General features: G+C 48.5%; 1 protein-coding gene across 3 annotated transcripts; it reads left to right on the top strand.

The window, feature by feature from the left end:
• The first annotated feature begins 5,660 nt into the window (after positions 1–5,660).
• LOC118096885 (putative methyltransferase DDB_G0268948) lies at positions 5,661–13,390 on the top strand. 3 transcript variants are annotated; one of them, XM_035139226.2, is made up of 7 exons: positions 5,673–5,921; positions 6,074–6,244; positions 7,894–8,054; positions 8,604–8,817; positions 10,485–10,585; positions 10,760–10,897; positions 12,012–13,390. In XM_035139226.2, exons 2-7 carry the CDS (start codon positions 6,134–6,136, stop codon positions 12,100–12,102), a joined length of 816 nt encoding a protein of 271 aa, XP_034995117.2. In that variant the 5' UTR covers positions 5,673–5,921; positions 6,074–6,133; the 3' UTR covers positions 12,103–13,390. The 3 variants fall into 3 exon arrangements, with proteins under 3 accessions (XP_034995119.2, XP_034995117.2, XP_034995118.2); XM_035139227.2 differs by having other exon boundaries at positions 5,673–5,834; XM_035139228.2 differs by having other exon boundaries at positions 5,661–6,244; positions 10,760–10,919.
• The last annotated feature ends 7,377 nt before the right edge of the window (positions 13,391–20,767 follow it).

The raw sequence follows: 20,767 nt of genomic DNA on the forward strand, positions 1-20,767 counted from the left end.
GTGGGAAGAGCGACTCTGAGACCCACTGGAATGTTGAGAAGGGGTCAGAATTAAATTAAATAAACTGGTCCCTCAAGGCCAGTAAATCTGATGAATGCAAGCGTTGTTTGATTTTAGATTCCAGATCGCTGTTCCATTTACACCTACGGGGGGCCAGAATTGGAGGTAGGTCTGCACAGTGATGGTGTTGCGGTTCCTCCAAACCAAGGGGGATTAATGAGATTGCTATAGGAAGATGATCACTCTCAATTCTATTGAAAGTGCTGAAGCCCTGTGACCTCTCCAAAAGTTTTTGGGAGACCAGGATATAATCAATAACACTCACACCCCTAGGCCCAAGGGAAGAAAAGAAACCCACTGCTGTTGCTGGACCTTGCATTTTAGCTTGGTTGAAACAAAAGTGACTAAACCAGCACTAGGTCGGCCCCGGATATTTGGTTATATCGCAGGGGTAACAAAGGCTTCGTATCCCTGTAAAGAAGGGACATGGAGATCTAGACACCGTGTCTCCTGTAGACATATAATCTGAAATTTTGTAAGAAAATCCAGAAGGTCGACATCACCCTGCTTAGATAACCATCCCGCCACATTCCAAGATAGAATGTGGAAATAAGGTGATGGTGGAAATAGTGGCAGTCAATCTCTTTTCCGATGGTTTGAGGCTCCTGGGTTAGGCTCATCCTCTTTCTGCCCTGCTTGGTGTTTCCAGGCTTGAGGTCGCTGGTCCCTAGGTGGGTGTGATAACTTTAACTGAGGGGCCAATAAGTTGATATGGCCCAGGGGATCTTCGATGACACTATTACAAATATCAAGATGTTCAGCTGGTTTTTCCAGAGCAAGGGCTTTGCCGACCCGTATAGGTTGCAAAGGTAACAGGTCCACAGCTGTATCTTGCGTCGATACTGCTAGCGGGTCAGAATTTGACAAATGCTGTGAATCTTGATTGCGTATTGGGCTTAGAATAATGGAAGCCTCCAATTCCGGCATCGAGGCATATGAGGACGAGAGCATTTCAGACTGGTCTTGCTTGGGTAGTCCAATGTCAGGCTCGTTGCACGTAGAGACCAGGGTACCAAGCGGGGGGTGTAGAAAATCAATTAAGTCATTTGCAGGCAGGCTTGCCACTCCCTGTGGGGTAATAGATTTGCCCTTGTTTGGGGTCCCCGGCTCCATTCCCCCGTCTATTTGTTCTTTGTGGCACACAGGCCCAGCATCAACACAGGCAGCACTTATCCTGGTGCATAGCGGTGTACGGGTCAGATTGGAGAATACCCTTGTAAAATAGATGTACCATTTTCCTGTACTGTTTCTTAGTTTTAGAATCTTTGCAACGAGATGGGCAGATCTAAAGTTAATAACCATACGTCTCATATAAGGTCCAGAAGGCAACCATGAGATGTCCATGATATCTACGGGGCGTAGTGTCTGCCCCAACAGTTGGGTCAGGGAATTTGCGACCGAGTGTTTATCCACCCATTTGTTATAGTTCAAGGGGTGGTTTCCCACCAGTACTGCAGGTTTGCTGTTCTGGAGTTGCAGATTTGAGTTTTGTACTTGGTTGGGCAGACATCTCACTTGTTTTTGTAATAATAATAATAATAATAATAATAATATATTATTATTATTATTATTATTATTATTATTATTATTATTATTAATACCCCGCCCATCTGGCCAGGTTCCCCCAGCCACTCTGTGCAAGGTTGGCCTGCACACTTGGGCAGGGATGAGTGGAGTTTGCAATATTGTTAAGCTGAGGAAGTGAGGGGGGGCACAACTGAACAAGCCAAAGGCTTTTTCAAGCTTCTTTTCGATCCCATCCAGCCTTTTATATAAGCTGGTGATGGTATGTGTTATCAACTCAGTCTGGCAGATTAGCAGTTCCAGTGCCTCTCGGTCCTAATTTAACTGGGCTGGTGACTGGGATAATTCAGGTGAAGTTTTTTGCAGGGACTCAAGAGTCTGTTCCTTCTGTTCCTTCATACACAGGCTCGAGGCTAGTTGTGGGCTGATATGGAAATCGGGGTACACAGTCCAATCCTTATGAGTCCAGTAATGAACAGAGAGGGGAACCATTTCCTTGGCCAAACAGGAGCCATATTTTATCCACTGTCAAAGTCCGGTCAGAGGGAAGCCAACCCTGATACAAAGGAAAGAATAATCCTTTCTTGACCCAGACTTACCCTCGGATACGCCTCACCCTCTTTGCATAAGCTGATTGCCACAACCCCCTCAGGAAACTCCTTGAAAAAGCACACATAACAATCCCTAGCCCAGGATGTTCGAAATGATGGCTATCACCTTCCCTTACACAAATCCCTTCCCGCCGCAGCCGAAGTGTCAATGCCCCCCCCCTCCCAGGGAAGAGAGATTATCGACTTCGAGACACCCTCACCAACCATGCCCCAATAAACTATGCCAACATAAAGAATAAATTGTTTTATACTATTTTTACTAAGGTTTCCTTTCTATGTCCCCTCCTGGGCCGAGATTTCGTTTTACTCGATACCTTGTTGCGAGCTGTCAAAACATTCCTCTGAAGTGTCGACGTACTGTTGCTATTAGAATGTAGCCACTCTTTTCCCTCTTACCCGTTACAGTATTTATGTAATCCTTTCCTGGAACAGAACCTGAGATGTAAACCCTTGATAGCTTTTGTTCAATATTGTATCTGTTTTTATGAAGCATTGCCACAAACCTGAAATCCTGTACGTTGCCCTGTATATTCTATGGACTTCCTTCATGTACCCTTCCTGCCCTGCCATTCCCTATACCACACTGCCATCTAGCTCGTCGTGAACAAACGACACTAATACACAAGTTCAAGGAAGAAAACAACTTTATTTGGAATTCAATATCACTGACGTCTTCCGCTCCTCCGCCCAAGTCGCCCTGAAACAATAAAGGAAATATACGTATGCATCAACTGGACTATCACCGAGAATTATCACCTTTTGTTTTTCCCCATCAAGGACTGTCAATCTTTTGTACATGCCTGATTACCTTTTTCCCCACCCGCTTCCCGCCTTTTCCTCCGCAACTGTGTAACATGGGGAACCGTTCTTATAAAAGTCCAATGCTCCTTTTGTTCTGGGTTATTCACTCCATCTTGCTGTGTGAGGGGGAACCGCTGTTGCAACAGCTTTTTATTTCTTTGTTTATTTGTTGGTGAATAAACTTTGCCTTGCTTTTGATAGCCCTGGCTTGGTCTCTGTCTTTCCGCAAGCGGTAAGTGGCAGTAATTGCGCTTGCTTGCCGGGATCCCCGGACTCTCCCTGGGTCAGGATCCGATTCATTGGGTTCATAGGGACCCCCCAAAATTTATACCTCATGGGCCATCCACAATGCCGGCAGGCTCCTCATTAGTAGTACTGGGAGCAAAGACCTCATAACTGTTTGCGGTAGGGAAGTTTCTACAGATCTCATTTAGGTCATTGTCAGGCAAGAAATCCCTGATATTTGTCTGTTTTTTGACAGTGCTCGTAGCTTCATTGGAATGCTGCCTGCAGCGTTTCTTCCCTCTCATATCGGCAAGAAAATAAGGAGAAAATTTCTCAAAACTGCAGGGTCAGGGCAGGTTGTGCTGTTAATGAGCCCCGCTCCCTTTAACAGTTTTTATCTACAGCAGGGGTTCCCAACAAAATTCTCTCGAGGACCCCTCATCGAGCCGCTATTGTGACAAGGACCCCCATTAATTCCTAATCCTAAAATTAAAAAGTGAGAGCCAAATTAAGAGTCTTTTTATATTTTATATTTATATGTTTTTTACAGTTACAACAGAGTACTCCATCCGTATACAGTTAGTTTTAATTTTCAGTTCTTAATGAGATGAACCACTTTTTAACCAACGGTCCATTTTTAACTACGCGAACTGTAGCTTCCACGAAAAACAACGCTTTGTTTACAAACACTACTGTTTTGCAAAGAGGCAGCGCACGCCAGGGAGGAGGGAGGGGAATGGAGAAGACAGGGTACCTGCGCAGTAGTGCACAAATGAAGCCGATGCGCGCAAAGCATCTTGGGGAGGTGAGCGTTAGTAGAATGCGCGCGCTGCCTCTTTGCAAAACAGTAGTGTTTGTAAAGCGCCACCTAACGGCATACAGCAGAACTACTGCCTCTATCTAATTCTAGTTTTGCGCTAGACTCTGCTCATGCAGGAAGCGGCCAAAACAAAAAATCTGTTATCATACGGAATATATTTAATATATTTTTTATTCTAATAGCATCTTGCCGACCCCTCTGGCATAGCTCGTGGACCCCTGGGGGTCTCCAGACCACCTGTTGGGAACCACTGATCTACAGCGTTTTCTTGCAGATTTATGGGAGAAGTAGAAATAATCTGAGCCATAAAACCATAAAACTTCTAAAATAAACGCCCCAAGGCATCTTAGAGCCTTTAAAACCCTTCAAAGCAGAAAGAACAAAAGCTTTACCGAGCATAGAACAAGGCTACCGTTCATGTCGCCATATTGATCACGTGCCCCTTTGTGGGAACAGGAGTTCACAGCATGTTCATTTATTTATTTAATGTACTGGACCATAAAGAAGAACTGATCACTGAAGAACTGATGCTTTTGAATTATGGTTCTGGAGGAGACTCTTGAGAGTCCCATGGACTGCAAGAAGATCAAACCTATCCATTCTTAAGGAAATCAGCCCTGAGTGCCCACTGGAAGGACAGATCGTGAAGCTGAGGCTCCAGTACTTTGGCCATCTCATGAGAAGAGAAGACTCCCTGGAAAAGACCCTGATGTTGGGTAGGATTGAGAGCACAAGGAGAAGGGGACAACAGAGGACGAGATGGTTGGACAGTGTTCTCGAAGCTACGAACATGAGTCTGACCAAACTGCGGGAGGCAGTGCAAGACAGGAGTGCCTGGCATGCTATGGTCCATGGGGTCACGAAGAGTCAGACACGACTAAACAACAACAACTATATTTGCAAAAAAATAATAATCACAGCAAGTGAACAGCATTAAAAAACAGCCATGAACTTGCACCCATGAAACAAATACTGCCTCTTCCCATATGAATTGACTTGGACCCTGCGATCATCTCCTGTGGCCCTCCATGAGACGTCCGGAGATTGGCAACACAAGAACAGGTTCTTTCTGCTATGGCTCCTTATTTGTGGAAAGCTCTCCCCAGGGAGGTTTGTCTTGCTGTTGGCAGCTTCATTCCATATCTTCAGACGCCAGGGAAAAACATTCCTCTTCTTCTCCAAGGCCTTTGGCTAATTAGAAAAATCTGCCTTGTGAGCTTCAGATGAAGGGCACTATGCAAAGTTAATCAATAATAATAATAATAATAATAATAATAATAATAATAATAATAATAATAATACTGTAGTCATAAATACAAGACACATCACAAATCAATAGATCGCTCAGCCATTAAGCCCAGCGGGTGACTTTGGTTAAAATCAAGCTAAACTGCCATGCTAAACAACCTCACAGGGTTGTAGCGAGGATAAAATAGAGAGGGGGAGGCTTAGCAGACATCGAATGAACCTTAGGCTCAAGCATCCAGACCAGTGTGTACAAGTTAGGACATTCTCAACATTACCCACAGCAAGACCTTAAACTTGCTCTGTAATCCATATTACTGCCTTAAATTATTCCCTCTCCCCATGGAATTCTGGGACCCGTAGTTCTAGGTGGGAAGGAAGGAGGTGAAGAACCTCCAAAATTTTCAGCAGCCTTGCTGAACTGCAATTCCCATAATCCTAACTTTAGGTGGAAGCCTTTTTAAAGCGGCATAAACCCTAAAGCGGCAAGCCTGTTTCGTTGCGGTGTTGTCTGGCTGGCAGCGGTGACAAATGGAAGTTAAAGCCAGGTGAATGTAAAGAGATGGTTTGGGGCAGGTCGGTGAGCAGAGGCTGCCTTAGCGGGATTTCAGAGCTGAATCCTTTGCTGCAAAGAAGTGAGTCAGAGAAATAATTAGCATTGCACAGTCAGCATTGAAAAAGAGGCAGGCTTCTTTACGGTGCCAAAGTACAAGAGGGGGGGGACATTCCTTATTTGTTAAACATTTAAAGGCGCTGTAATAAATTCTTTCTCTGTCAAACATTTAAGAACACGCAGACCAGCGTCCCTTGGAGCTTGCAGAAGGTACAAGCTGTGCTCCGTGGGACCATGGCCACTCGTCTGTTTGAGGATAGGGCTCACGCTGCTTTTTATCAGAAATACAGGTTTTCCCCACAGAAGAACCTACAGGGTGTGATCTTCTCGTACCTGGAAGAAAAGGTAAGAACATAATAGTGTGTGTCAGTCTGAACTTGTACCTGTAGATCATTGCATTCGTAGAGTTGGCATAATTTTATGTAAGAGGAGAGCTCCAATATGAACTTTCTTGACTCTGATGCTAGTCTTTATCCTGAAGATGTCCTGGAAGGCTTCCTGGCCTTCTTAATACTTTAGGAAAAAATTAGCATGGTAAAGGACTCCTCTAGAAGACCCTTTTCATATGGACCCTTTCCATAACCTAACATTGGTATACAGTGGTACCTCGGTTTATGTACACAATTGGTTCCGGAAGTCTGTTCATAAACTGAAGCGTTCATAAACTGAAGCGAACTTTCCCACTGAAAGTAATGGAAAGTGGATTAATCTGTTCCAGACGGTCCGCGGAGTACTCAACCTGAAGCATACTTAACACGAAGCATGGGTGTAATTGGTTCCGGAAGTCTGTTCATAAACTGAAGCTAACTTTCCCATTGAAAGTAATGGAAAGTGAATTAATTCGTTCCAGATGGGTCCGCGGCATTCATAAACCGAAAATTAAGACCGAGGTGTTCATAAACAGAGGTTCCACTGTATAACAGTACAGGTGCTGCAACCCACACACACTTATGCAGGGGTTGTGTTCTGCCCCCCCCCCCAATAAGTGAAATTGTGTAAAGTGGGGAGCACCCTCCAAAAAGCCTCTGAATGCCTGTTTCCCCCCTTCTCTCCAGCTCTCCTCCTCTCTCTCCAATACAGACCAAATATCTGGAGTTGAAGCTTGGGGGGGGGAGCTGGGTGGAGGGCATGCGGAAAAGCGGTGCCGGTGCCGCTATCTCCTGAATCAGCTGCTAGACGAGGAGGCTGAGCAGCCTAAAACAAGGCCCTGCTGCGCCTCTTGTCCTTTCAAACTCTCCGATTCTACAGGGTCACTTTGCTGCCCAAAGTAAATATTCTGTCTCTTTCATTTCTTGTGAACAACCAATCTTTCGTTATTCCTCTTCTGTGAAAACTTCTAGCAGGCATAAGGCTAAGGGTAAAAACATATTCATAACAAACAAACATTGGTGTTAAGTATTGGTTTAATTTGTGTACATGAGTTTTGTCTGCTAGTCCCGTAACTACCTTTCCTGCTCCAGGGCGATTCAAATGGGTGCGGTGACAGTTGCTATTGGTTAACTTGTTAGCACAATTGGGATCCTCACTCTGATAGGGTCCCGCCAAAGAACGAGTGAAGGCAGGAACCAATTCAAGAAAGCAGTTTTCTGTTGCAAAACAGTTACCACCACCCCCTTGTGCAAGGAGCCAGAACAAAGGCGTGTAACAACTTTAGAAATCGCCCAACTCCTTTGCCAAACACCATCCCAAAAGCATCACAGATAAGTCACGAATTGGGTTGTATGAGTAAATCAGATCATGTTCAGAGCTCGGGTTTCTGCAACCACCACTCCCCGGGCTCTGAGCCTTCTTCCCTTGGGGGCTACCCAGCTGGTTCCTCCCGCCATTCTTCTGCGTCCAACCAGCCCGTGACATTTTGTGCTGGGGCGGACGGGGGGGGGGACTGTACTGTCCCAACAACATTGGGGTGGGTGGGTGCGAGATCACAGGTTCCCCAGCCTTGCTGAAAAAGACCTGGCGATGCCTTTCTGAGATGTGTTGCTATCCTTTGTCAGAGAGTGAGCCCCGGGCAGCTGGCAGTGGACGTGGGTTGTGGCTCAGGCCAAAGCACTCGGATGCTGGCAAAACATTTTGAGAAGGTGGTCGGGACAGACATCAGTGAAGCTCAGATCGAGGAGGCCAGGAGAGCTCCACACCCGCCCAATGTATCTTATCTGTAAGTAGGAGCTGACCTTGCACATGTATGGCCGAGAGAAAGCGGGCAGGAAGACGTTTTTTCGAGAGGGGTCTTGCACAAGGGCGGAGGAAGGGGGTGCGGTGGGGGACGGGTCGCCCCGGGTCTCACCACTGAGGGGGTGACAAAATGCCGGGCAGCACTCACCGCGGGGCCTGCAGCGCGCCCGAGCTGCGTATCTCTCCTGGGAGTGACGCGGTGGCTTGGGTGCCTGCAGGCTCCGCGCTGCCCCCCCCCAGTTGTAGGGCAGCTGAGTGAGAGGAGGCAGGCAGACTCCAGAGGCCCCGTGGAGCGCCCTGTCCCTATGGATGGCTCACCGCACCCTCGCCCTGCTCTCACGGGCGGCGCACCCTGCCCCTGGGCACACCGGTCCGAGCGGCTTCCTCTGCCACTGGTCTTGTACCCAGGTTTTGCTTGAAGGTTTCCCATTGGGGCATCTGGTTGGCCACTGAGAACAGGATGCTTAACCAGATGGGCCTTGGGCCTGATCCAGCAGGCTTAGAACAATCACCTTGCCATCTCCTCACACAGGGTGTGCCCTGCCGAAGAGCTCCCTTTCGAAGACGGCTCTGTGGACCTGGTCACGGCGTTTGCGGCTGCCCACTGGTTTGACGGGCCTCGATTTCTGAGGGAAGTGGACCGAGTTCTCAAGCCGTCAGGCTGTGTGGTCTTCAGCTCCTACAACTTGGACATGCGGTTGTGTTACAAAGATTGTTCAGATGAGCTAACGGAGATCTTCAGAGAGGTCAGCCCATCGCACAGGCCTGCCCAGATCTCTGCCCTCAGACCAACCACACATTTCAGGGCCAATCCTGTCAGTTTCCTAGCCCTAAATGTCTGTTGGGTATTTTTTTTTAAGTGTCTTTCCTGCAGAAGGACAGCAGAGTCCTTCAATCTATGGTAATTGCGCAAACCTACAAGTCCTGGAGCCAGTGTGGTGTAGTGGTTAAGAGCGGTAGACTCGTAATCTGGGGAACCTGGTTCGCGTCTCCGCTCCTCCACATGCAGCTGCTGGGCGACCTTGGGCTAGTCACACTTCTTTTAAGTCTCTCAGCTCCACTCACCTCACAGAGTGTTTGTTGTGGGGGAGGAAGGGAGAGGAGATTATTAGCCGCTTTGAGACTCCTTTGGGTAGTGATAAAGCAGGATATCAAATCCAAACTCTTCTTCTTCTTCTTCATTTTAATCCCGCCTGCAAAACACTGGCACTATGGAAAAGAATATACGTAATTTCAGGGCCCAGATGAGGACATGAAGGGGATAAGAAAAATTTATTCATCCCACCCTCTGAAATCTTTGCCATGAGAAGCTCTTGCTTTACGTTTTTTGGAGAAGTTTTAAGACCTTCCTATGCAGAAAAATTTGTGGCCGTGTGGCTATTTTCTGTTAGTTTATTACAGTAATATTTATAAAGCCAGTTTCTACATAGCACCATGACTTTCAACACTTTTACCAACCCCTGCTCAGTAATAAAAATATTCCACACACACACACACACACACACACACACACACACACACACTCTTACCTCATAAAACAAAAGACATCCACGTGGTTTGCAAGGCAGTCTAAAATATTACAGTCAACCCTCAGTTGTCGAACGTAATCCATTCCGGAAGACTGTTCGACTTCTGAAATATATGACAATCGAAAGTTGAAAGCGGAAGCCTCAATACAATAAGGAAACTCAAAACAGAAACCGCATGGTATGTTTGGCTTCTGAAAATCGTTCGAAAACCAGAGCAGTTACTTCCGGGTTTTTGGTGTTTGGGCACCAAAACGTTCCAAACGGAGACATTCGGGAACCAAGGTCTGACTGTAATTTGAAATACCAATTTAAAAAACATTAAAAACATGTAATATTAAATAATAAAACTGACCATTTCAAACACTTATACCGTATCTACTAAAACCTAGGTAGGCATGCGGGAATGAAAAGGTTTCTAGCCAGATATCAATGGGCAGGGAGTTCCAAAGTGGTGCCGCAAAAAAAGATTGATTTCTTGTAAGTGCTGAATGAATGTTATGTGATACTTGTGAAAGGACCAGTTTCACAGATCCCAGCCATACCAAAAGGGCACATGCAGGGTGACAGTCTTGAAATATAATAAAAAAATTCCTTCAGTAGCACCTTAAAGACCAACTAAGTTTTTATTTTGGTATGAGCTTTCGTGTGCATGCACACTTCATAGTCTTGAAATATGTTATTCTATAGGCTGCCACACCTCACACATTTCCCTCAATGCTTTTAGTATTTCCATTTTTCTGCTCCCGATTCCTGCACCTTTAACAGCTCAGCATCCTCTTTTATGCAGCATACTTTGAACAGTGAGATTTTGCAAGCAGAAAAGAAATGACTGTGGCTTCCCACCCACCCCCTTCTCTCTTTCTCTTTCTCTCTCTCTTTTCCAGATCCAAGCCCAGCTTTTCAGCTTTAGAAATGAAAAGATCGAATTAGTTGAGAATAATTACCAAGAAATCTTTGATTCTTTGCCATTTCAGGAGAAGAAGAGGTGAGTGGATCAGGCCCTTTCGTACAATGCGGTGCATGGACCCAGCCATGCCAATCTTTTCAATCTCCTGCTAAAAACTTTTCTATTCCACCAAGCTTATGCAAACTATTAAGAACGCATCCACAGTTGTTTCTCAGCCCCGCACCTCTCCTAAAGCTTTCTGCTTCTTTCCAGGATGACGGATATTTTCGATAAGATTCCCCTGAGCGTTGCTGACGTAATAGGATTCATCCAGTCACTCTCACCGTACCGACTTCATCTGGATACCCAGCCTGAAGAGGCGAAATCACTTCTCCAAAACTCAGAGCGAAGGTGACAAAATCTGTTCGCTGGAGTAAGCCAAATGTGGAAGGGCCAAGGAACCATAGTTATGTCTGTTGGGAGAGTCGCGTTGAAGTCTTTAGCCTGTGATATTGCATGTCTTTTCATAGATGGCATGCAGTAGAATTTAACTGTTCTCAGCCAAGAGTATGAGATGCGAGCAATGCGGAAAGGCTTGGGTGTCCATATTTTTTCCTGTGATGAAAATTCAGCTCCAATATGCACGTTGTAATTTTTAATTCGAAAAATTCCCATGTAGAATAACAGAATTGTAGAAGCGGAAGGGGAAACCCCACCCCCTGATTAGCCCAGGGGTGGAAGGAAGAGATAACCGCGACTAGAAAAGAAGGGCAAACCAAGTTGATGGACTATGCCAAAATGGCAAAATTAACTGGGAAGCTCAGAAATCAAGAAGACGAGAACTTTCAGAAAGAACGGGAAAAGTTTATAATTTATTTACAAGACCGCTGTAAGCAAGTTAAAACATTAGCAGGATTTTAATCACGCTTGTAAAATAACGGAAAGTATGGATAATTTAGAAGGGTAAAAATTTCGATAAGTATTGATATGCAGTTGTAAATATTATCATTAGGACCCATGGAAGGGATGGGTGGGGGAAGTCAGGAGATTCAGAGTAATCTTAATATTTGGGATTTTGTTGTTGTTACATGTTTATACTTTTAAAAAAATCAAATAAAAATATTTTTAAAAGGAAGGGACCCCTAAGGGCCATCTAGTCCAACCCCCTGCAATGCAGGAATCTCCGCTAACGCATGTGAGTGGCAAAGTCAGAAGTGTTGCCAGATGCCAGCTATCCATGCTTCAAATCTTATGCCGACTTTATGTCATCAGTCCCATTTCCATACACCTGCCGTTTGCCGCATTTTATTGTACCAGTTTGTCACAGAGGCGGCCCCCCAAATTCTTCTAAGTATTTTGCCATTATGCATCTGGCAAAAGACAACTTATAAGCGGTTTGAACCATGAAAAGATTGAGCGGTGCCAGCTCTGGACATTTGGAGGCGTTTCGTCCAGTAATTGTTTTCATTTCAATTAACCCCAGAACTAAACCCTGGTTTCTCCTCTCCTGCTTTCCTTCCCCTAGGTTTCTGGAGACGATGGGTGTTTCTTCTCGGGATACCCAGCTGGAGTTGCGCACGAAGCACGTTTGCATCTTGGGCTGCAAGAGCTCCTGAGAAGAATGTCAATCTAAATGCACAGGGCAGGGCACATGCGTAGGAAAGCCAGATTTGGACCCCAGCTCTATCAGTCGCAGCAGGTGTGATTCCAGCCATCCATTGATTTCAAGGAGAGTGGGGAACTAGATGCTATCAAAGGGCCAGGAGCTTTCTGAAGCCATTACTTCCTTGCAGCAGTGGCTAGTCTGTCTCCCTGGACCTTGTTCCAAAAGCTCTCTGCAAACGATCCGTTTAGCCCACTGATAAGAGCTGGCAAGCTGTTGGGTGGGGAGGAAGAGAAAAGGGCATCAGGGAAACTCCCCCTGCCACCCACATGTTGAAACAGAAAACAAGAGAGCTGGAACAGCGTTAGAACTCAGTCCTGGGTTCAACTCCCCATTCATCTATTGAAGGTCACTGGGTGGCTACCTGTGAAACTGGAGGTCGGTGTCATCTTTTACCTGCTCCTCTCATGTGGAATCCTGTGCACTGAAGTTTATCATGTTAAGAATCTTTTCATTTGGTATCATAATAAAACAGAACTGAGTTGAATAATGAATTCATTATTTTTATTTGTTGTTTGTTTATGGCTGATATAACTCTCATAAAATGAAATCAGCTTAAAACCATGACCTTAAGTCAATTTTTTTTTAAAAAAAATCCACAATGAATCTTGAATTTCTGCTGCTGCTTTTATTTGTCTATTGGGCTCCATTCTGTCCATGGGATGGGAAAGGTCGAAAGAGTTAATTAAGGAAAGAATCTCGGATATTGATCGACAAAACAACTTAACCCGACTTTCCTTAATACATAGACAATTGTATGAGCATCAATCAAATTATCTAGCTAATTATTTAAAAACGTTAGAAAACCCGAGATATCGGTGGGCCTTCACTAGGGCTCGTTTCAATGCTCTACCCTCGGCGTTGTTAACTGGTAGATATCCCCAGATTCCAGTAGAACAGAGACTATGTCCTTGTGATAACAAGGAGATTGAATCTTTAAGTCATGTCCTCCTCTATTGCACATTGTATCGAGACATGAGGAAGGAGATAATTGATCCCTTGTTTAAAAACTTACCAGGCCGCTCAACAGAAATGCTTACTAGATACCTACTAGCGGATTTTAATCCAGACTGCACTAAGAATGTAGCTAAATTCTGTTACTACGCGTCAAGACTAAGACACGCCGTGACATCAACCAATAACAATGATATAGCCGCCTTTTAATTCGCAGCAAATAATAGTTAAAGGGAACAATCCCTCATTAAATTTTCACCCAATTTTAACTTAAAAAAGGATTATGAAACTGTGAGGGACAGGGGATATCGCGAAGTCCCTCCCCTCCTGAGTTCAAGCCAATCCCCGAGCACAGGGGAAAGCAGAGAGAGTTCCGATTCCAGTGGGGAAGCAGGAAGTCGTGTCCGAGGCTCAGGCAAGGTAGAGGAGCCAGGGTCCCAGGTGGGACAGGAAGGGGCGAATAAGGGGGGGAGACCCATCCCCCCAACTCCGGAATTACGCAGAAAGAGGAGGGGAAAGAGGATGGGTCTGCCAAAGCTTTTGTGTTGGAGAAAGACGCGCCAAAAGCCATTAGGAGGTTCTGAAACCGACTGACCACATCACTCCGTGTAAATAGCAATGACTTCAGCACTGTAAATACGCAGCACCAATAAAAGAATAAAATGCAGAGCTGCGTAGCGTCGTTACTCTGAAGTAGTCCACTCCGGCCACTGTGACAGCAACCTCCTAATCCTTTTTGGGCTACTTTGGAGTTGCCGGGATGAGCGTGTCAGAGGCGGAGAGATGGCGGCAGATCGCGGAGCAAGCCCAGCAAGAACTGCAGCAGCTGTCGCTGCAGGCGCAGGGGGAATTGAAGGCAGCTAAAGAAGAGACTAAGAAGGTCCAGGACGACCGGCTACAACTTGCGGAACAGGTGAGAGCGCTACAGGAAAGAGAGCAGGAATTAAGGGCGGTGGCGGTAGACCTCCAAAACAAGCTGGATGCAGAGAAAAACAAGGCGGGAGGGGCACCCCAAGTCCAAGTGCTGCCAGGAAGGAGAGCCGGGACGCTAGTAAGCAAGTTCAATGGAGACCCGAGGGAATATCAGGGCTTTGAGACTGAGATTGTGTATGCTCTTGAGCTGCACCACGCTGAGTTCCCTGATGATGAGCACAGGGTAGCGTTTATTGTGGAGCACCTTACCGGGGCAGCCAGGGAGTGGCTAAGACCGTTAATCGCAACAAAGAATCCTTGCATGAAGAATGTCAAACTATTTCTAGAAGGTTTGAAAACGATGTATTCGTCCGATAGTCATATGGACCAGACTAAGGAGGAACTTCATAATTTACGCCAAGGAAATATGACAGTTCGCGCGTATTGGGCGAAATTCACCATGCTGGTGCACAGATTGGGGTGGGAACTAGAGTCACCCCCAATGCAAGCGGCGTTCTACTTGGGGTTGCATGAGGAGGTGAAGGATGAGCTCTCGAGAGGTCCAAAGCCCAGTAATATGGATCAGCTGAGCAAAGCGGCTCTGGCGGTGGGGGTGAGACAGGAATCCCGGTGGAGCGACAAGCAAGCAACGCGCGCAAAGCGGGCTTGGTTCCCACGGTCGCAGGAGAAGCCACTCCCCCAACAACCCTTTCAAGCCACGCCTGGGGCCAGTCAGGACCAGGAACCCATGCAGATTGATAGCGCGTGCGGGCTTTTCAAACCCCAGCGGCGCCAAGACGCAAGGAGGGAAGGGGTGGGAATTGCTTTCTCTGCAACTCCCCCCAGCATCTCGTCAGAGACTGCCCACATCGCAGGGAGTGGCAAGGAAAGGCGGGAACGGTTGTGCCCTCCCCCACTGACGCAGCACCACAGCAGGGAAACGGGAAAGCCTGGCTGCAGGACACAAGGGGCAGCAGCCAGGCACAGTCAGCAGACAACAGCCCCAGCCCACCCACCCGCACAGAGAGGAGCAGAGCCAGCCCACCCCTCCCAGAGCAGGAGTGGTTCTAGAAGTGACGCTCACGCTCCCAAATGGCTATCCCCTGACGGTCCTCGCCCTAATTGACAGTGGTGCCTCAGCCAACTTCTTCTCGAGAAACTTTGCAGAAGAGCACCAGATCCAGCTTGTGCAGCTGGATTTTCCCCTGCACGTGGCAACCATTGACGGCAGAGAGCTGCTGGGAGGGGCCATCACTCATCAAACCCCCCCCCATGAGAATGACGGTGGGAAGGCACTCAGAGACACTGGCATTCAACGTCACCACCATCTCAGACCCCCCCATCGTCTTGGGCATGAGCTGGCTGGCGCGCCACGACCCCTCCATCAGTTGGCACCAGAGATGCATCACTTTTGGATCGGACTTTTGCCTGGAACATTGCATGCAGCACCAACCAGGGGAGGGGCCTCCCATAGCCACGGTGGCCACCATGCACGTCAAAGGGGGTGAGGCGATACCCAAGCCGTACTGGGACCTGCAGGAGGTCTTCAGCGAAGCGGAGTCCGACCACCTACCCCCACACAGGCCTTTTGACTGCCAGATCAACCTGGTGCCAGGGGCAACTATACCCCCAGCCAAGCTGTACGCCATGTCAGACCAGGAACTGGAGGATCTGCGCGCTTTCATCGACAAGAACCTCAAGCGGGGGTTCATCAGAGAAAGCAAGGCAGCAGGGGGCAGCCCGGTCTTCTGGGTGGACAAGAAAGACACGCAACAGCGCCGTCTTGTGGTGGATTTTAGACGGCTTAATTCAGTGACAGAGCCAGTGGCTTTCCCCATGCCCAGAGTGGATGATCTCCTGACAGCGGCACGCAGGGGCAAGATTTTCACCAAGCTAGACCTGAGGGGGGCGTACAACTTGATCAGGATCCGGGAAGGCGATGAATGGAAAACCACGATGTTCACGCCTCTGGGCTCTTTTGAATATCTGGTGATGCCCTTCGGGTTGCAAGGGGGCTCAGCATGCTTCCAGGCCTTCATGCACCACGTCCTGGGGTCCCTCCTCTTCAGGAAATGCTTGGTCTTCCTGGATGACATCCTTATCTATTCCGATGACCCAGTGCAGCATGTGAAAGATGTCAGGGAGGTGTTGCAGCGCCTGAAGGAGAACCACCTGTATGTGAAGCTGGAGAAGTGCAAGTTTCACACCAAGGAGGTGGACTTCCTGGGCTACAAGCTGTCAGACAAGGGGCTGGCGATGGACAAGGACAAGGTGCAGGCCATCCTGGACTGGCACAGCCCCAGGACGCGCAAAGATGCCCAACGCCTACTAGGCTTCGCCAACTTCTACAGGAAGTTCATCAAGAACTTCTCTCGCGTTACGGCTCCCATCACGGACTGCCTGAGAGGCAAGCAGAAGTTCAGGTGGACACCAGAGGCGCAAGCAGCGTTCGAAAGCCTCAAGAGGGTGTTCGCCTCAGACCAGAACCTGTTCCACGTGGTTCAGGACGCGCCCCTACGCGTGGAGACAGATGCTTCTGATAAAGCTGTGGGCGCCATTTTGTTGCAACTGGACGCCAACAGAGAGTGGAGACCCTGTGCCTTCTTCTCCAGGAAGTTGACCCAGCCAGAGCGAAACTACACGGTGTTTGATCGGGAACTTCTTGCGATCCACGCTGCGTTCCAGCACTGGAGACACTTCCTGGTGGGCGCCAAGCACCCCATCCAGGTGTGCACAGACCACAAGAACCTGGAGTTCTGGAGAACTGCCAGGGTGCTCAACCAGCGGCAGATACGGTGGGCAGAGTTCTTCTCGAACTTCAACTTCTCCATACACTACATCCCGGGAGAGCAGAATGTCAGGGCGGATGCCCTCTCCCGCAAGCCAGAGTACATGGAGGAGGAGGCGCCACCGGCACCCAGGCACATTTTCCCCCCGTCAGCTTGGTCCTGCGGAGCAGCAGTGGTGAGCGAGGCAGAACTCACAGCACTGACGGCAGCGGATGAATTTGCCAACCGCATCTTCAGAGAACTGAGAGGGGGGGAGCAGGCAAAAGACTTTGCAGAACGCAGGGGGCTGCTTTTCTACAAGGGTGCACTGTACCTGCCCACCACCCAGCTTAGACGTACGGTCCTCAAGCAGATGCACGACAACCCAACGGCGGGTCATTTTGGGAGGGACAAGACCACTCACCTAGTCATGAGACACTTCTGGTGGCCAGGGGTGCGGGAAGATGTTCGAGACTATGTAAGGGGCTGTGACACCTGCCAGCGGGCAAAGGTGGTCAGAGCAGCGCCACCGGGATTGCTGGAGCCCTTAGCCACGCCACACAGGCCGTGGGAAGTGGTGTCCATGGACTTCATCACAGATCTGCCTTCTTCCAGGGGCAAGACCGCAGTGTTGGTGGTGGTGGACCTCATGTCCAAAATGTGCCACTTTATACCGTGTGCCAGGGCGGTCTCTGCAGAAGAGACAGCCAAACTGTTTGTGGATCACGTATTCAGACTGCATGGATTACCTTTAAGGGTTATTTCGGATCGTGGCCGCCAATTTGTTTCCAGGTTCTGGCGGCGGCTCATGAACCTCCTGCAGGTGGAGGTCAGCTTGTCGACGGCTAGACACCCGCAGACCAATGGACAGGCGGAGAGGGTCAACGCCATTCTGCAGCAGTACCTGAGATGCTACGTCAGCCAGCGGCAAACGGACTGGGTGGATCGCCTGCCACTGGCAGAATTTGCCTACAACAATGCGGTGCACGTCTCCACAGGGGTGTCGCCCTTTAAGGCCAATTACGGGCGTGACCTCAGATCTTTCCCAGAGAGGGAGGGGGAGGAGGAGGAGGAGGGCCCAAAGGCTGAGGATTGGGCAGAGGAACTGGAGACGGTGCACCAGCAGCTCAGAGAACACTTGGAGAGAGCCAAGGAAGCGTACAAGAGGGGGGCAGATCGCCACAGGCGACCGGGGGAGGTCATTAGGGTGGGGGACAAAGTTTGGTTGTCCTCGGAGGGCCTTCCCATCAGAGGGCGATGCAAAAGCTGGCGCCCAGAAGGTTGGGCCCCTTCACGGTCACGCAACAGGTCAACCCGGTGGCATACAGGCTGGCACTGCCAGAGGACATGAGGGTGCACCCAGTGTTTCATAGATCGCTGCTGTCGCCGTACAGGGAAAGCAGCAGGCTCCGAGACAGCGAACAAACCCCTGAGGGAGGGGGGGAGAGGGAAGGCAGGGAGCAACTCAATGAGGCCACGGCCATCCTGGATTCAAGGTGGGGGGTGGGGGGACTGGAGTACCTCATGGCATGGGAGGATGCTCCACCGTCCCAGAATGAATGGGTCCCAGCCACTCAGATACAGGAGGAATTCCTGGTAGAAGAATTTCACGCCCTCTTTCCCCATAGACCCAAGCCCTGGCACATGGAAAGGGAGGGGGAGGGGGAGGAAGCACGGGAGAGCAGTTCACCATGGCGCTGGGAAGCGGAGTTTGAGGAACCAGAGGATGAGGTATGGGTGTCACCGAGATCCACCCAGTCAGAGGAAGGAGCAGATTGGCAGAACATTTTTACCCCCACCAGCTCTGACGCCACGGACTTTTTGGGATTCCCGTCCTCCCAGGCGGAAGGGGGGGGCTTGCAGGACTGGGGGGAGGTGTTCACACCAACGGGCTCGGAAAGCACTGAGTTCTTAGGCTTCCAGTCGTCACCGACACCTGGGGGGGACCTGGGGAGGGGTGAAGGAGAGCTTGGGAGGGGGGTGGATGTGAGGGACAGGGGATATCGCGAAGTCCCTCCCCTCCTGAGTTCAAGCCAATCCCCGAGCACAGGGGAAAGCAGAGAGAGTTCCGATTCCAGTGGGGAAGCAGGAAGTCGTGTCCGAGGCTCAGGCAAGGTAGAGGAGCCAGGGTCCCAGGTGGGACAGGAAGGGGCGAATAAGGGGGGGAGACCCATCCCCCCAACTCCGGAATTACGCAGAAAGAGGAGGGGAAAGAGGATGGGTCTGCCAAAGCTTTTGTGTTGGAGAAAGACGCGCCAAAAGCCATTAGGAGGTTCTGAAACCGACTGACCACATCACTCCGTGTAAATAGCAATGACTTCAGCACTGTAAATACGCAGCACCAATAAAAGAATAAAATGCAGAGCTGCGTAGCGTCGTTACTCTGAAGTAGTCCACTCCGGCCACTGTGACAGAAACAGTATGGTTCAAAGATGATATTCAAGATCTATTTTATGTATTATTGGTTTTCTTTTTCTTTTTTGCTGGTCTATGACCGTAATAAAAATATTATTATTATTTATTTGTCTATGTTATCTGCTCTATATTTGGAAAATGCAACCTCTCTACTGCTTCTGTTATGTTTCATAAACTCGGTCGTGTTTTGTTGTGTTTGTCATTTTTATTTTACATTCATACGAAACCTTAAAAATCCAATCCAGCTTAAAACCTAAATACCAAATGCCCGACGCAAGAATAGACATGACACTATGGATGGCGTTGCTATGTCTTTACTCATAGTTATCTCTATTCCGGTACTCTGAAGGTCAGCTTAGTACTACTTGTCTCTTTCCCAGGCTTAATCAGTGACTGTAAAATTCCACCCCTGAGTTAGCCCTCTATTGCAGTAAGATTTACAAACCTACCCCCCCCCCACACCCAGTGCAAGCCTAATTTCTCAACAGCATTAAAATATGATAAAAGCAATAGGGTGACAATCACATCAGCTCCCCCCCATCAATAAAAATCAATAAAAATACATAACTAACTGAGGTTCTGGCCCCACCCCAAACAAAAGGCCGGCCTCCTAACAAAATTCCTGGCTACTATGTCCATGTCCGTGGCTACTAGCAACAATGGCTATGCCAGGTACCCCCAAACCCTCGGCCCTCCAGATGTTTTGGACTACAATTCCCATCTTCCCCGACCACTGGTCCTGTTAGCTAGGGATCATGGGAGTTGTAGGCCAAAACATCTGGAGGGCTGCAGTTTGGGGGTGCCTGGGCTATGCTGTACCTCCACAATCAGAGGCAGAAATGCTTCTCAATACCAGTAGCTGGAAGCCACACTATGGAGGGAATGCTCTTGGGTTTGGTTTCCGCTTGAGGGTTTCCCATGGGGGCACCCGGTTGGCCACTACAAGAACAGGATGCTGGACTCGATGGGACATAGTTCTGATCCAGCAGGTTCAGATCAGCCAAGGTTGATCAGCCAGCAGAGCTTCAGATATTTCCTGGACTACAACTCCCATCACCCTGGCCGTCGGGCATCCTGGCTGGGGGATGGGAACTGATGCCCGGCACATCTGGAGGGGGGAGTCATAGACGTCGCCCATGTTGGTTGACAAGGTAAATAATAAATAAATAAATAAAATTGGGCCAGCAAAAGAAGAGTGGCAGATAGAATCCTAGAGTTGGAAGAGACCACAAGGGCCATCCAGTCCAACCCCCTGCCAAGCAGGAAACACCATCAAAGCATTCCTGACATATGCCTGTCAAGCCTCCGCTTAAAGACCTCCAAAGAAGGAGACTCCGCCACACTCCTTGGCAAGATGAAGAGGACGGACTTTGCAGAACTGGCGAAGCTGACAGGAAAAATCCGAAACCAGCATGATCAAGTATTTCGAAAGGACTGGAGCAAATTTATACGATATCTGAAAGATTATTGGAAGCAATTAATATCACTAGCAGGGTTGTCTGAAGACTTGTAATGATAAATTTCCTCTATATTTATTTAAATTTTGAGCCTTTTGGAATGAGTGTAATT

The sequence above is a fragment of the Zootoca vivipara genome, chromosome 15, assembly GCF_963506605.1.
Source record: "Zootoca vivipara chromosome 15, rZooViv1.1, whole genome shotgun sequence".
Classification (NCBI taxonomy): Eukaryota; Metazoa; Chordata; class Lepidosauria; order Squamata; family Lacertidae; genus Zootoca; species Zootoca vivipara.

Bases quoted from the DNA above. Each gene is read 5' to 3' on its own strand.
- LOC118096885 (XM_035139226.2), top strand. From the start codon at position 6,134: ATGGCCACTCGTCTGTTTGAGGATAGGGCTCACGCTGCTTTTTATCAG. The intron at 8,818-10,484 runs GTCAGCCCATCG...TCTCTTTTCCAG, and splicing joins TAACGGAGATCTTCAGAGAG to ATCCAAGCCCAGCTTTTCAG. The intron at 10,898-12,011 runs GTGACAAAATCT...TCCTTCCCCTAG, and splicing joins CTCCAAAACTCAGAGCGAAG to GTTTCTGGAGACGATGGGTG.